Source organism: Nomia melanderi, chromosome 5 (genome assembly GCF_051020985.1).
Source record: "Nomia melanderi isolate GNS246 chromosome 5, iyNomMela1, whole genome shotgun sequence".
NCBI lineage: Eukaryota > Metazoa > Arthropoda > Insecta > Hymenoptera > Halictidae > Nomia > Nomia melanderi.
In genome coordinates, this window is record NC_135003.1 from 16,972,575 (window position 1) to 16,988,873 (window position 16,299).

Consider the following 16,299-nt stretch of genomic DNA (forward strand, 5'->3'; position numbering starts at 1 on the left):
ACTTTCCTCGCAGTTGAACTTTGCGTCCGTGACAGTATAATAGGTAAACGATTGCAACTTCTCCGATCGAACAAGTTGCCAGGGTGGCTCATATTTCTTTCACTCCTCGAAGTCCAACCGTTCGACGCGTAAATGCAGTTCCTTCTACGTTTCGCAATCTGAATAAAACATGATAGCCTTTGAGGTACGCGTCGCTCTTCGAGGCACCAGGAAAGTTGGGCGCTAATCAGTTTCGTTGGAGGTTTCTCTGTGGGTTCGTTTCCGATCGAAGACGGCCGAACGGTGCTAACGGCGTCGCTTGCCCTTTGAACGATCCGCGACGACGGCCCCGCGAATTAAAGGTAGGCCGGGTTAGCGTATAGGTGAGGCTTTGCAGGCATGCGGCCGGTTCGCGGTACTTCGGCAACGTCGACGCCGATGGTGGTGGCACCAGGTTACACGGCATATCGGAATGCCAAATTGTTGCGCCACCGCGACGTAGTTGGCCGAGTCCGGCCAAAGCAAGTCGCCTTGCAATTGCCTAACGTCGTACTTTTCACTTTCCCTAACCCCTACCCGCGGTGTTCGCATGAAATTTCGCCCAGGTACTTGCTCCAGTGGCGGACGACGGCCCAGAATCCGCCATGGGAGACGGCGAACGCCCGGATATCTATCCTTCCTACGCGTCCTTGCCTCCGTTGGCCTGCTCGGCACTCGGCTCCGCGAAAATCGAGGCCCGCTCGGGGTACTGTCCGCAGACGATATCTTTTCGCGTCTCCAACGAACTGGAAGGGCAAGTTTGGCAAGGGGACACCGAGCACAGTTCGACAAAGTAGAATAAGTAGAATGGGAAGGAGACAGACAGTCCATCGAGGGTCGAGGCGTGGGACTCGAGCGATGCAAATATGAACATAATGGAAATATCAGTTTCATTAATTTCGATCTTTTTCAGACGCAGTGCTGGATTGCTGAGTGACTTAGCTAGATTTAGATAGACACTTAGTTTAATTAAAATTAAAGGTTCGTTTCCATAACCCTTTGCACTCCAGAAGTTTTTCACCGGAAATATTCAATATTTTTTAATGAGATACAGCTGACATTGTCTTAGATTGCATTAAGAAATCTCACATGCATCGAGGAAGAACTATTTTCTTTCAATATTTCGTACATTGATGCATTATACAAAGTTTACAGTTTTGTTGTGTTAAATCATTTGGTGGCTTAGAGGCGTCTTTGGAGTGCAAAGGGTTAAAATCGAGAAAAATCATTCACATCGTTTGGACTTGTTTCAATTGTGACAATCTCAGCAATTCTGGCACTACGTTTGAGAAAGTAAGATCGAAATTAATGAAATTGATATTTCTCACTTCTTCTCATTCCACTAATTCCCCGATTTTGCCAAACTGCGCTCCGTGTTCCCTCGCCGTGGAAAGATATCGTCTGTGAACAGTACACGCACCTGTGGTCCCGCGATTTACAATACTCTATCGTCGAAGACTACCGTTTTTCGACCGTAACGAAGCCTACGAGGAGTAACGAGCATTTAATAGCCTCTGTTGCAAGTCCTCTCCCGGTTTAGCCGCACAGGGGTTCTATTTGCTTTGAAAGTCTCGTTCAGGAGTACTCCAAGGTTTCGAGCACCGTTTTTACGAGTCTCCTGTACGAGCCGCCGTTTAGATCTTCCATTATGAAACTGAAAATCCGAAGCGTCACGTTCGTAACGATTTATGAATGTCCTCACAATGCAGACGCACGTCTTTTCTATCGAAACACCGTCATGCCGATTACAGTACAACGCAGCTAAAAGTGCGATTGTCAGTCGCGTCGATTCTATCTGTGGCACGGCAAGATTCGTTATACATTTCCTTGCTTTCTCAACAGTATCTCCAACATTAACTAAATATCATTTACCATCTAACGCCAACTCAGCATCGAACCATCGAAGCTCGATACAACCATAAATCCCAGGTTCTCGCACTACAGGCTATTTTGTCTATACCAAAACAATCCTCGCGATGTCGCAATGTAACCCTACAAGATTCCATCGTCTTCGTCAGTTTTCCATCTTAGACATTTTCAGCGTCCAAAGACGACCGACTGCAAAGAGATTCCTTCAAACCTAGTAGACATTTGCGGCAATTCGCTTCCAACCGAGCCTGTAATTGAGGATCAGTTCGGCGGCCGCGCGATTTGCACACAATAAAGCGGCGTTTGTTTAGCTGCAGCCGATTCGTGCTCGGTCCATTAAGCGCCGAAGGTTTTCCTCCTCCCGGCGCGCGTCGATTGCGGTAACGCCGCGTTCGCCTCGGGCTTATCCGGCCAAAAGCCGCGTTCCGTTCCGAACGGGCTCGCGCCGATGCGCTCCGGCCAAACGCGCCCGTTCACTTTCATCGATACGGATTACTTTTCCAGCCCGAGGACCGGCATTGTGCAAGAAGAAGGTATCGCGAATCTCGGCTCGAAAATCGGCCGGCGCGCGCGCGCCGCGGCCAGCTTGTTGCGCGATCCTTTATCCGGCGCGGTCACGTGCGGCCACATGTCCGCGCGCCATTGCGCCGCGCCGCGCGGATCTGGTTTCGGTGATTAAAATTTATTCGTACCACGCCTTTCTTTTTCGCTACGCGTGCGTCCCCCGTGGCCGCGCAACGCGGTCTTTTCTCGATCTTTCTGCGTCCCGGATTTTTAGAGATCGCTGCGCGATAGACAAAACGAAGTAGTTCTGCTCGAGAGAAACGGTTTTCCTCTTGCGGCGTAGCTTTGGGGGCTGTCGAGTTTGATTAATTGGTGTTCTATTGATGCAAGAGTTACTTTGTCTGTAGTCTCTTAATCCTCGATCCTTTTGCGACTCGGATTTTTAGCGATAGTCGCACGATAGAACGAAGTAGCTTTTTTTTTAGCTTCAAAGGTTTTTGGCTATATTAGATGTTGCATTGAATCTATAACCTTTCGTGGATACATCGATTTTTTTCGTGGTTGAATCGATTAGGTCGGTTCTCATGTTTCCAACGTGCTGCTGCATTTTATTAGCCTGCGGTCACATCGGATTCGCGTTCATAACGGCAATCCGACGAATGAACAACTGAAGATCGCTGCGTGTACGCTCTTAGAAATTTCTGTACGCGTTCGATTGCTCTGACGAATTGCATCCGTCGAAATGCTAGTTTGTCCAGATGCGCATCCAGTGTAATCACAGCCTCAAGGGAAAGTTCAGGCGTGTTTCGATGAAATCGTGCGGTACCGACATCTGGCGGCAAACCGCGTGTAGCAGAAATTGTTGGGATTTTGTGTTCCCGTGATTAAAATTCAATTGATTTTCGTTGGCGTAATGGAAGCTTAGATATAAATTTTCAATTTAATTAGTCAGATTTTTCCGAACGAATTGCATGCTACCGTTATTTAGAGTGAGAACATTGGAGTTTCGACTCTGTGCGTCGGTTTTCACTCGATGCAAGGGTGTAAAAAGGAATATCAAGCTTCAGGGGCATCAGAATGCATATGCAAGGAAGATTCGACGATTCGAAGATTCGAAACTTTCTCAAATTCTGTCGGTTCAAAGACAACGTCGATCATCGCATAATTTTTGTTTCTTTCTCTTAATTGCATTATCGTTTTCGTACACTCGGTCCATTTCGCTCCTTCATTCGCCTAAAAATGATTGCACTTATCATCTGCAACAAAGAAATTGTTCACCGCTTATTGTTTAAATGAGGAACAACCTAATCTTCAATCTTTCCTTTTCAAAGTTATTCACCGAAGGTTACTAAAACGTATTGTCGTCCCTTTTCAGTAACTTCGGTAAAAAGCTTTGAAAAAGTTCCCAAAGTTCTTGCGGTTTCGGCGATATCCACTTCATTACTTTTTCGTTCGCTTAATTACAATTTGTCCGCTGTTCGCACGGTTCGTTACTCCCGCCACAGAAATTTCGTCGCGCAAAAAGAGCGGAGTTCAAACTGGCAACAAAAATCGAAATAATTCGTTCGTGGTCGATCGGCTTTTTCTTCCGTTCCGCAACGGTTCGGTTTTCGTTTGCAGATTATTTCTTGTCCCAGCAACCTGGCTGCGGCTAAAAACAGAACCTAAACGATTGCGTGAATTATTTGGTTTCGTAAGTTTCATATCAATCAACCTGTTGTCTGCTGGAATCTATCATTCTCATTTTTCGCTGCTACATTCTACAATAAATACCTCCAGGCCATGTGAACTATACAAGATTCAAAGTGAATCAGAATGAAATTTCAAGTAAACGTCTAATTCAACTAAGTTTCTCAGCCAAATAATTTGCACGTTGTTTTCTGTGAGAATATTTGAATAATGATCGAGCGATTGGAAATGATACAACTGTGAAAGAGAAAATTGTACTGTATTGCAGTAATATTATATTATAAAAGTGCGAATCTTCAGAGTATAATGAACCTACCAACTGCACGGAGGTTAAGTGCTTCTTCCACCATAAATATTTTTGGTACTCAGGCCCCATCGCAGACACCAAGTAATAAGTGTACATTATCACGTGCACCGCGTTGTTTATGAGGTTGCCCAGGGTGCCGTGGCCTCCAGCAATGAATTTCACGCAGATCCACGTCTCCAACGGTGTCAGGGAGTGGTGGTACAGGTGTAGGAAAGTCACCTGGCTATCTTTCTTGCGTAGAACGAAGAATATCTGAAATTTCGTACGGGAGATCAGGCGACAGACAAACACACCATACGCGAATTCAAATGTATCGATTAACCCCTTGCCGTACAATGACGAGCGAGACTCGCGACGAAGTTTTCTAGACTAATTTAATAGCAATCAATGTTGTTCATTGCTCATGGATCAAAGCAAACGAATATTTCGCTATTATCAATGTCTCCAAATGAAACTTAAAGTAGAATGGACAACTTTGCTGCTGTTCTAAATTGTCGATAGTCAAATATCACGCGAGCTTAGTAACAAAAGTGAATAGTACGTCAATGGGTTAATCTACTTCAATTTCATCGATTCACTTCGAAAGTTCTTCTTTACAAAACTTCGCACGAAAACAATAAAGAAACTAGAGTACCGATAGATTCGATGAATTCAAGATTAAAATTAGGAATCGTTGCTACAACAGGAGTTGGTTCAAAACACGAAACAAACTTCTATCTCTATTAAATGATCAAGCGCTACGTACTAAAATTTCTCAAGAATTTCAAAAGCTCGTTCCTTTCAGTGTAACGCAACGTTTTTCGGAATTCGGAAGGGTGCGCAAAGATTGATAACGCTCGAACGTTCCGCCGGCGCGCGGAGGCCGTAAAAAGATCGATCGCAAACAATCGCGCCAGTGAACTGACAAAGTAAAAGTAGCAACTGGTCTGCGAAAGGCCAGCTTCCCTGTGCAATACTGTGCCGAAACACCGGGTTTCTGGTTCGCTGGTCGATTCCGGCACCGGTAAACACTGCAGAACGCGAAATTTCGAAGGCCCAAATTGTTTTTCACCGTTCGAACCAAGTAGGTTTTGTAATTAAGATTAGATACCGTGGGTAGACTGGCCGCGTACGTACCGTGTCAGCGAATTCCGTGAATTTGCTAATGAAGTACCACCAACACAGGCTCGCCATTCGCAGCGCGGACGGATTGTGGGAGTAGTCCACCGGCTGACACTTGTAGCTGTAGTCCAATAACCAGCCGGACATCAAGTGCTGCGGAATTATGATGATTACATAGAATGACGTTGATACAGGGCGCACCGTGGAATAAATTTATACAGTACGATAGAAATTAATGTAACAATGTAAGACAAATTAATGAAGTGATAAAAGTCATCCCATAATTTTTGCAAGATTTAATACTATTCCGAATAAAAAGAGTAGTCGAAAAATAAATTCATGCATTAATACGATAGAAATTAATATAACAATGTGAGATAAATTAATGAAGTGATGAAAAGTAGGTCATTCTATAAGTAATGTCGTTCCATCTTCGCAAGATACTATTTAATACTATTTAATACTGTTCCGAATAAAAAGAGTAGTCGAAAAACAAGGAAAGATCAACGTAAAGAATCATTGTTGATAGAATGACCTAATACACACGGAAATTCAATTAGATCTCGATCTCTCCGCTATTTCGAAACAGATATAAAATTTCCAGAAACAAATATAAGTTTCTGTGTTTCAGCAATGTACACCAATTATTTCGAACAGTAGAGCTCAATGTTGCTTTTCACTCGTGTAACATTTTACGACGCGTGAAATGAGCACGGCAATTACGCTGGATATTAGATCGTCGCAGCAATTCTATCGAATAATAGAACTTCGCATCGATTTACTCCGCTGAGACCGATCAGCGAGAATATTCCCATTCAGCACGTGTTGATCTATCGCGTCTCCAGTCACGGTGAAAACAAGGTTGAAGTGAAAGCATTCGATGCATGTTCGAAAAACTTCATCCTGCTCATCTCTTCTCGAACTTCTTCCTGCCTGGTTATTTTCTATTTCTACGGCACTAGCGTGTCGATGAGGGAACAATCTGCTCTGCAACTTTCTATGGCCGTAATAAATCTGCAATGTTGCTTCCGAACGCTATTGAATTCACGATGCAAATAGCTCGACGTGGACACGATGAAATTTTTGAGAATGAGCATGTATATTTTTAATAACTGCAAGGTATACGAGCGTTTTTTCTTTTTTTTCCGCGTCGTTCGTACAGTTTCGGAGCAAAATTTTCTCAGTTTTTGTAAAGCACCGTACTACATACTTTAATAAATACACACTTAGCTTTTCAAACTGTGTTGTTTATTTCTACGAATAAATATTCGACAGAAATATTGTAAGCTCGATTAGCTTCGCGAATGATCGATTGGGAAACGCGTAACGCGTTCGAGGTCATTTTTTATTCGCGCGTCCCGATGGTGCCAATTCGAAGGTCATCTTTGCTTTTTCTTTTAAACAGTTGTTGCTTGTCCTCGAAAGTACCGCGCCGGGGATGACTAGCGCGTAGAACACGCGTGGAGCTACGATTTTCGCGTGGGGGTCGTTAAAAAAGCATTTTCACTTCTGACGTTCTCCTCGGTCGCTTGAGTAACATTTGAGTAACGATTCAGTAATAACTCATTCGTAACTCAGTCACGCGTTTAGCGACCACGTGTAAATTGCGAGAGCTGTTACCAGATTACCGTGTACCAGCGTAACTCGGTGTCCGATTCCTCCGGTCAGATTCCAGCGATTAGCGGAAGTAAGAGTCGATTAGTTCGTTAGTGGAAATTAAACCGTACTCTTTTCGCAATGTAAAAACTAATAAAAATTCTAATGAAAAACTTTCGAGTGCAAAGGGCTATTTCCTATCGTTCCCCTGAAAACCTACGAAGTGCGAAAAGAGACAGAAAATTCTCCACATCAGAATACGAGACTGTCGCTGCGCGTTTTTAATTAGCCGATGACTCCGCGCGAACCTCTGAAAAGGTCAGCCGGTCGCAGCCGCGTTTTTCCTCGCGCCCGCCGGCAGCCTCGGCGGTTCGCGAAAAATCGAGAACAGGATGCTTCGCCTTCAACGAACCGCGAACGCGCGAACCGATGAAGCAACCAGCTTCGAAAGCCTCGCGTAGCTTCTCTCCGCTTTCCGCAACAGCGGAAAGTCTCGCCTGCGCTTTCTCACCCCCTGTCGCTCCCGTCCGATTCGCAATCGCGCGCGTGCGGTGGCCCAATGTCTCTGAAAATTTCGAATTGTTTCGTCCGACCGACTCGGATGGCAACGGTTGCGTATCCACGACCACGTCCGTTTTCCTCTGCTACCGATTTTCGCGGCGGCGCCTCTTTGTTCCCACCGTTGACCCGTTTCCCGCTGATTACGAAGGGGGATTGCGAAACGAGAACACTTCGGGAAATTCTGCTTTCGTTCAGCGTTCGAACGGGTTTCAATGATTTCCTGCGATTTCCTGAAGTTTTGCAACTTCTGTGCTGTACGTTTTAACCCTTTGGCACTCAACGTGTTAATATTTGACGATGAGATAACAACGATATTTTGTGGAATTCGAAGAAAAATCATGTTTGAGGAACAAAGCTATTTTATTTCAATATTTCTCAAACTGATGCGTTATACTGAGTATAATATTAAATATCGAATTTTATAGTTTGTGTGATATCAAACGGTGTGAGAGTCACCTCTCGAGTGTAAAGGGTTGATAACAATGTATTACTAATAGTATTAATCGATATAATTTTATTCGAAACGGAGCTCCATTTTCTGACTAAATGCTCGAGTTATAAATGGAGTAGAAAGTGCAAGGGATTAAATATAGAAGACAGAAGTTTCGAAGATATAATGAATGGACTGGAAGGCGAGGTAATTATACAACAAATCAGAATGATTGACAGTGTTACAACACCGGCCAGAAATCTGTTAAGGCTTATCTGCCGATCTCGTGTGTCATCCTGCCTGTTTCGCAACAATGCGCCCCATTTAGCGGCTTGTCTTTTCACGGTCGGACGTCGGGTCGAGGAGTTGAAGCAACATCCTCATCGAGAGAAACCAATGGGGACCAAAGTACACGGTGAACGACCGACGTTCGTCCGAGGAGTTGCCAAAGAGACCCGCTAGATCATCCGTTGTTTGGTCCGGCCACCTTGAACCAGTAACCGGCCAGGCTCGCGCGGACTTGGCTCACTTTCGACTGGATCCGCGCTGTATCCGCTTGTGAAACGCGTCGTTGCGAGCTGACCAGTCGCCGCGGTTAATGAATCGTGTTAACCAGACTGTCGCGCAGCTTCGGATTTTTAACCCTTCGCAATCGAGAGGCGACTACCAGGAGCGAGATGATTTGATACAGTGTAATTATGAACTGCTGTGTTTACCATTTAACACTAAAACTACCGAGCACTTCAATTGAAACATTTACCAAATGATGCTTACAGAATTCAATGTGCGTCAAATTGACGTAAACCTAGTGTTAATCGAACGAAATTCGAGAAGCCAACCGCTAAGGTGAAACTGTCAAGCGAAACATTTTCCCGCTTGACTCGTGACGCGTCCGATAAGCCAGATAACGCTGACAACGGTAAACGTGCAATTTGCTTCGGGTGATCGGTTCGAGTATCTTGGCGCGTTCACCGCGCGAAACACTTTTCATCCGGCGGATTACGAGAAAGCGTCGCGGGAGAACGTTCGTTTGTTGGTCGATTTCGTGGGAAATTAACGCGCGACCGCTTAATATGCTCGCTCCGGTAGCAGCTTTCCATGTCATCTGTTCAACCCGTTCCCAACAGACGTTCACGCAACGCAACATTCGTCTTCGCGCGATCGTCGGATCATTCATTTCATCGCGAAAGCTGTCGCGGCTTTCGAATCGTTGCTCGAAACTCTGGATGCTTTTCCTTTCCGACGAGTCACTCGGCGTTTGGGTTCGGCGAGCAGAGAAAGAAATACAATCTTTATCGTTGATCAATTTCTGTCCGTTTCTGGAACAATGATTTAACGATGTGTTGCCTTCGAGCACCGACTCGAGTTATTCACGGTTCGAAAAACAAGTTTCGAGTAGACGCTGACGTCGATCGCGTCGAACTCGTCGCGGTTCACCGGTCACGGGTCTCGACATTTTGAAGCATTTAACTTATATATGTATTTCTCAGCGTTTATCGATTGTCAGCAATTTTTCGGATCGGCTGTTCGAAGGAAACTGTAAACTAGATCAAGGAAAATTGGATCACGGGCCACTTTCGCCGTAATGTAAATTATATTTCTCAGTTTTTGTTCTCCGCGTAAGAAATTTTATGCTCTACTCCTTCTCATTTATTACTATCGATGTTCGAGGATTCTTCGTTTCTATTAAACAGAAGATAATCCTCGGTTTTTATCCCGATCGAAAGCAGCACATCGGTAGATCGAGGGTAAAGCGAAACTCTGAAACGCTATAGAAGTTTAAGCAAGTATTTACGACGTGAAAAGGTCTTTTAATATTTATAAAATGCAATTGCGCTCGGGGAAGAATGTATAACAGTTCGAACAACGCGCAGACTCGTATCTCGACCACGCTCCGAGTAATCTGTAAGTCGTCCGACTATCCGTAACTCGAGCTTAACTCGTCTCTCGAAAATGGGTGGCGATAAATAGTAATTTGTTGTACTCGTAACGATGTTTGACGAAGTACGCGGAGATAACGAATAACTTGCTTCTGTTCGGCGTATCCACACCGCTGTGAAGTCAGTGGCAGATATATAGTCTTTATCGAATTCGGTCAGTTGGCGACCGATTGGAAAGAGATCTCGTGTCTTCTGGAGCATAGAAATCATATGTTGATTACCAATGATGTTCAGCTACTTCTGTTACACTCGAGAGACGGATTAATTCACGTTTCCTTTTGATCCGACACTGAATAAATTCAAACATTCTCGCATTTACACTGATTGCTTTTCATTTCACCGTTAGCTAAGGCGAGAATTTGATTCGTAAAGTGTTATAGCTTGTTAAATACGAATCTATATGGACTGATTAATAGATAAATGTTTTGACTCTATAATCTCTGAGCGTCATTCAATCATGATTACGATCTCTGAATTCCCTAAGTAACACAAGTTTTCTAGTCGATAAGAAATCCTTTCCTTCGATCATCGGTCCGTAATTCTACGATTATGCCGAGCCTCCCGAAGATCATGATCGCCATTATCCTAATGACCGGTTGCAGGGATCAACGGACTTTCACTGTCGTAATTTGAAGGTGAGATTCAGCGCTCGGAAGTCAATGCAATCGAGTCGATTCGCTTACGAATCTTTAATCACTGATTATTTCTTTGCACCCTGTAAGCTCCAGTATGGCACCATTTGTGCTATTAAATATTTTAATGAATAAATTTAGAACTATCCTAAGATTATTGGATCTTCTATACACCCAAATTTTGTATTAAGAAGGAAAACAAAGGAACCTAAGAGATCTTAGAATATAACATTTCTCATTTGTGCTGGGGATACTATAAAAACGGATTGGAGTTGGTAGATTACATAATCATCTGAAGTGCCAAGGGTTAACAAACTTTGTTCCTTCAGATCATTTTTTAGGTATCTCGTAGGGGGTCATTGCTTACCTCGTAGAGCATTCCTAGCGAGAAGACCACTTGAAACGCGTTGTAAGCGAGCAGTACGCCTCTGAGCTTGAAAGGCTTCCGGTTGGCCATCACTCGCGGGCCGAATATCGTCACCCCGTACAAATAGAGGAGCACGATGAGGACCGTTGGTATAGGCGAGTCCATCAGGGGCCAATCGCCGACACGAGGGTCCGAGATCGTTGTGAGGATTTCTGTGTACTGGTCCAGGGCCATTCGGACCAGACCTTGAGCTCCGACGCCCATCAACGTTCTGTTCATGTCCGTCATCTCGATCATGGGCTCCGGGTCCCTTTCCACGACTAATTCCGCTGCTGCCGATGCCATTTCTGCGAACAGTCATACGTATTTTCCGCGTTGAATTTCATTATTGTGGTATTCATGGCATTTAAATATGTTTTATTTAAAAAAAACATAGGAATAGATAATTGAATAAAATGCAAATAAATATTCAAGCGAACTTTGCAATTATTGTCAATAGTCAATTTTAGTGTTAAAGAGGGAATAGACCGAAACGATCGTCAACGACTCGTCTTTATCTTCTAGCCAAACTCGAGTCGGGTTCTCTGTTCCGTGTTTCTAGGCACGTACACGCGCAGAACCGCGAGCGCGTAAAGAGAACGAAGTTGATCGACGATCGTGTTGCATGACACAGAACGCGGCGGGTCAGGAAGTTCGCGGTGGACGTCATCCGCGAGGATCGTCGTTGCACACCGTCGTTTTCACTTGTCGCGTTGCTCCAGTCAACGGGATGCGACCTTCTGTGTCCATTGTGCTTTCAATCGCGCCGATAAATCAGTGACCGCACCCTTGCATGCACTCTGCGGTTCATGAATATTAAGTATTCGCAACCTCACCGGTTTCTACGGTTATTTTATTCCGCTAAACATACTGGGCGTTCAATTTATTGGAAAATTAAATTGGGACACTCTGATCATTCGGAAAATTCATGTTTCGGCTTGTGAAATGATTATGCAACATATTCAGAAGCTGTATAAAGGGCTTTTCGACCTAGGAGAAACGGAACGAGTATCCTTGAATAACTAAGAATATTATTTATTATTAACCCCTTGGCCTATGATTTACAACTCTGATCGATACGGCCACTGTGTCATTAATAATTTATTTGAAAAATAGAAAAATTCTAAGCATATGTTATGCCTATATTACCTTTTAAGTATAATAGTTGATTACAGAGGAATAGTATTTACTTTGCATTCGAATGAACTGAATAATATATATTTGTTGAATCACGTTGAAAATCTTTACCATGGTTCTCCTTCGCCTGATTAAATGAAAAACGATTTCATTCGATTCTTTCGGTTACTCCCGAAGCAGAACTTATCAATTTTTAAAGAAAAAGAAGTCAACCCAAGGGTCAATCGAGGCCACAGTGCGATGCACTTTCGATGCAATAGGGTGTAAGGTCATTTGACTTCCCTGCTGAATCGCAGGTGTACACTAGACTCTTTCTCTCTCCTCTGCTCTCGTTCTACCCATCTCTTTCTTTTCCTTTTCGACCGAGACCCGTTTCCATCGTTCATCTGACAATAATCACCAGTTTCAGCCGCGATCGATACGACCGTTGCGTTTCACTGAAACTGGGTTTCCGTTTGAATGGCTCGCTCGATCCTCTCGACGAGCTCTTTTCCTACTTCCGTTTATTTGTTTATGAAAGTGACAGCTTATTATATAGCACCCGGTAATATTACACGGCTGCACGATTCTCGACCAGTTTTTGTACAAAAATTGTTTAATCGTGAAAAGTCCGAGCCTCGGTACTTAGCGATCTGTTTGCCTGAGCAAACATGTATTTCTTCCCATGTTTTTCTTCAGAAATAATGTCTTTAATATGGCAATCGCTGATTATCTAGTATCGATCCTGAAGACATCAACGGCAATAGATACTCATTTGAGAATATTCCGGTCGAGAGGAATATGTTTCCGCAACTTTGTATGCAATAATGGATTCATAACGTTCAAACATATCGAACGTACCAGATTCGAGGGAAGAAACGCACGAAACAGTTATGTGAAATTTATGGGAGATTTATTGTAATAGCGTGTACACACACCGCTGACTGTGGTTCGAGTACTCCGTTGCTCAATGCGCGCAAGAAAAAGCGACTGAGTTACGATATCACAGTGTGTGGTAATAATCCTCGCCGCGTGTTGTGCGAAAGAGAACACGATGAACGGAAGAAAGGCATCTGCGACCGAGAAACCAATGATTCCCTACGCAGATCAATCGAACAACCGGCAATTTCGTTTTCAACAAATTCTCGCGCAGAAATCGGCATTCTACGTTCAGTTAATTGAAACTCGTCGAGGAATTCTTCGACGATCCTCGCGAATCTATGAAACCCCGCAACTTGCTTCGTCGTGATTCGAAAATTAGTGGGTTAACGATTAGCGAGGAAAGCCAATTAAGTTGTTGCTGGTAATTACGGAGAAACGCGAGGAATCATAAAGTTTGTTTGAAAACTCGTATAACTCTATGAGGCAAACGCATTCTTACGTGCTCAATCAGAAGTTACTGTCAATTCGCAGAGTAGTCTTAACAGATAGACGCCTAAATTCGCTGACTGTTGAGTCTTAAATCCACACTCGCTTCCGATTACCCTGAATATGCTTTTAATCGTCCAGGAATCTAGCGAACGGTGTATTTCCCACAGCTGTCCAGTTCCTTTCGCAGGATCATCGATTTCCTTCGTCCTTCCTGTTAATTATTCAGCAAATTTCGGGCTCGAACAGTGTAAACGCGGGTTACGAAAGCTGCGCGGCCTCGAACCTTGTCATAACCAGGATTCGACGATGACATCGAGGACCTCATAGATATTCCGAGGTTTCATTTGCAAATCGAAGTGGGTCACGACAACCGAGATTAACAACGCTCGGTGATATTCCGCGGCTTGATCGCAGTTGTGAATATTAACCTCCTGTGTTGCAGTTCAATTTACAGATTTAACAAATTTTTGGACGATTTTATTCGTTAACTACCGTACCAGTCAAAATGACTGGTTTCGATTTTCTAGTTTAGCAATTGTTGATGCCTTCGAAGCATTGAATATTCGAAATGATTTTGAAAATGAATAGTTTCACTTGAGTACTATAATGAATGTCTGAAGAAACTGAGAATAATCTATTGTTACAATTTTTATAGGAATTGCATATTAATCGTATTAAATGCTCGGTAGTTCTAGTGTTAATCATTCTATATACTTCAAAACAATCTAGTGTACCTAATGCAACTAGACTATCGATGTTTATAACACGTCATTGGTAGTTTTCGTAAAATATCTCAACATGCGTGGTCTTTCCACTAAGAGGTTAACGCGTTATCAACTAATTTCTCGACAACTCGTCTTTTGATCTATTTTCTTTCTCTTTTATCTTCGTAGTCAAGTTATAGAAAATGAAGAATCGTTACTCGTTTCGAACGTTTTCGTTTTATGAAAGTTTCCACTTGGAAAGGTTGGTGCACGCTTGCGAAAAATCCGAGGTCGCCAAGGTGTTAACAGCGTCTGGTCGATTACAGGTGAAAATAGGCGGTTACGCTACACTTCCGGCCCTAACTGTCGGCGCAGCAACTTTGTTTGAAGAGAGTGTGGCACTTTGGGCTGATTGCGTGCTCCGCATCGGCTTTCTTTATCGTGTAATAGTGCGAAGACAGTCTATTAAGTTTCGATAGGGTCTAATGAACACATTCTTCGATGAAGGTTTCATCGACGATAACGACCGAACACTTTCTTTGGAACTTCTTCGTTAACTCTCCTTTCCAGGCCTCAATTAAGCAAACTGAACTTTAGGTCGAACAATCGTTGCGCTGTCGATCGACACAACGGCCACACATTTGGCAACAGTATCTCATAAAAAACGCGACAAAAAACTCATTTATATGTGCTGATATGTTGATTGATTTTGTTGCGTCACAGCGTGCAAAGAATATTGAGGTTAAATTATAGGAAATGTACCTTAATTTACCGTTTGCCACGATATACTGAATATATATAGGCATTAGTTCATGTTAAGAACAGAAAGAACCGGTTGACATTTGCGAAAACATAGCGATAAATCTCGGAACTTTTGGAATAATTCCGGTGGATAGCCATCAAAGAGTGGCGGCCCTAAAATAGACTGGAATCATAAACTATTGCTCTAAATTCTAAGTAGGATCGACTAGCTTTTTACCAACGATCTACGCGTACAAGCTGTTAGCGAACGCAAATGCAATCTTACATGAAAAAACACAGGATTCAGAAATATGGAATAAAATCCTTTCGCGTGATACTTCATTTCCTAAATGATTACATTCGACTGATAAACTTGTCTCAAATCAATGAATTGCTCTCAATCTTCCTCCTCAATTAATAATTAAGTCATTCAGTATTTTTTAATACTCTCCGATTTTTCTAAATCGTAATGGAATTTCCTCAATTAATTTTCTAAATTATTTTTCTCAATGTTTCCTTTCCTGTACTTAACCCCATTGGCTTCTGTACTCAAATCACTGAAGCCTCCCATTACTCGAACAGGAAGTTCGAGAAAAGTCAGCCAGCGTTTGGTCCTGACATTATTCGGACCCTCGTTTCGCTGGAAGATCCAATGGTCTTCCACGCTTTCCTTTCTTCGCACGTCAATCAACCGCTAATAAACCGGTTCACGATGCCTTCCGATAGTCCCTGGTTACCGCAGCTTTGCGGTCAACGGACATGATCGTAATGAAATGCACGTGCGGCTGTCGTTTAAAGCGTCGCGTACGGATGATAATTTCGCGCTCGATTTGTAACACGAGCAGCGTCGCACGAACGCGACAATTCGGGAATCGGGAAATCCCGTGCGTCGATGTTTCAGCAATCTATAGAATTCGAAATTGACAGTATCATTCATTTACTCCGTGGATGAGAAATTTCGTTGATGAATATTACGGAAGTGATGTGAGCAGTCAATTGTTCTGTATTATAATTCATGTTATATTGTTTTACGGTGGTAACTTTCTACTGTATTGTAATGAACTTTTTATATTGTAATTAACTACACCGATGATTTCATTCTTTCGAACATCACGCGTTGAAAGAGAAACGATTCACGTATACCAGTTTTCTACAATTCCTGTCACCTTCCAGGTGTCAGATCCGTTTGTTGCACCGACAAACTTTTGACACGTGCTTTCTCTCCCGTTAATAATCACAAACATGGCCGGATGATTCCATGGGTGTAGCCTAGACGTTTCAGCGAGAGAGATCCCAGAGATCCTTTTTTTTCCT

At 43.3% G+C, this 16,299-nt stretch overlaps 2 protein-coding genes across 2 annotated transcripts in view; one reads left to right on the top strand and one right to left on the bottom strand.

The window, feature by feature from the left end:
- LOC116424498 (very long chain fatty acid elongase AAEL008004) overlaps positions 1-16,299 on the bottom strand; it is a 38,833-nt gene that overhangs the window by 5,366 nt on the left and 17,168 nt on the right. The window contains exons 2-4 of the mRNA XM_031970986.2: positions 11,015-11,361; positions 5,504-5,641; positions 4,397-4,639 (exon numbers count right to left, since the gene is read on the bottom strand). Of these exons, the coding sequence (XP_031826846.1) occupies positions 4,397-4,639; positions 5,504-5,641; positions 11,015-11,359 (726 nt within the window). The 5' untranslated portion in view covers positions 11,360-11,361. The remainder of the gene's footprint in view (positions 1-4,396; positions 4,640-5,503; positions 5,642-11,014; positions 11,362-16,299) is intronic.
- sit (stuck in traffic) overlaps positions 1-16,299 on the top strand; it is an 80,196-nt gene that overhangs the window by 2,453 nt on the left and 61,444 nt on the right. The window lies entirely within an intron of this gene.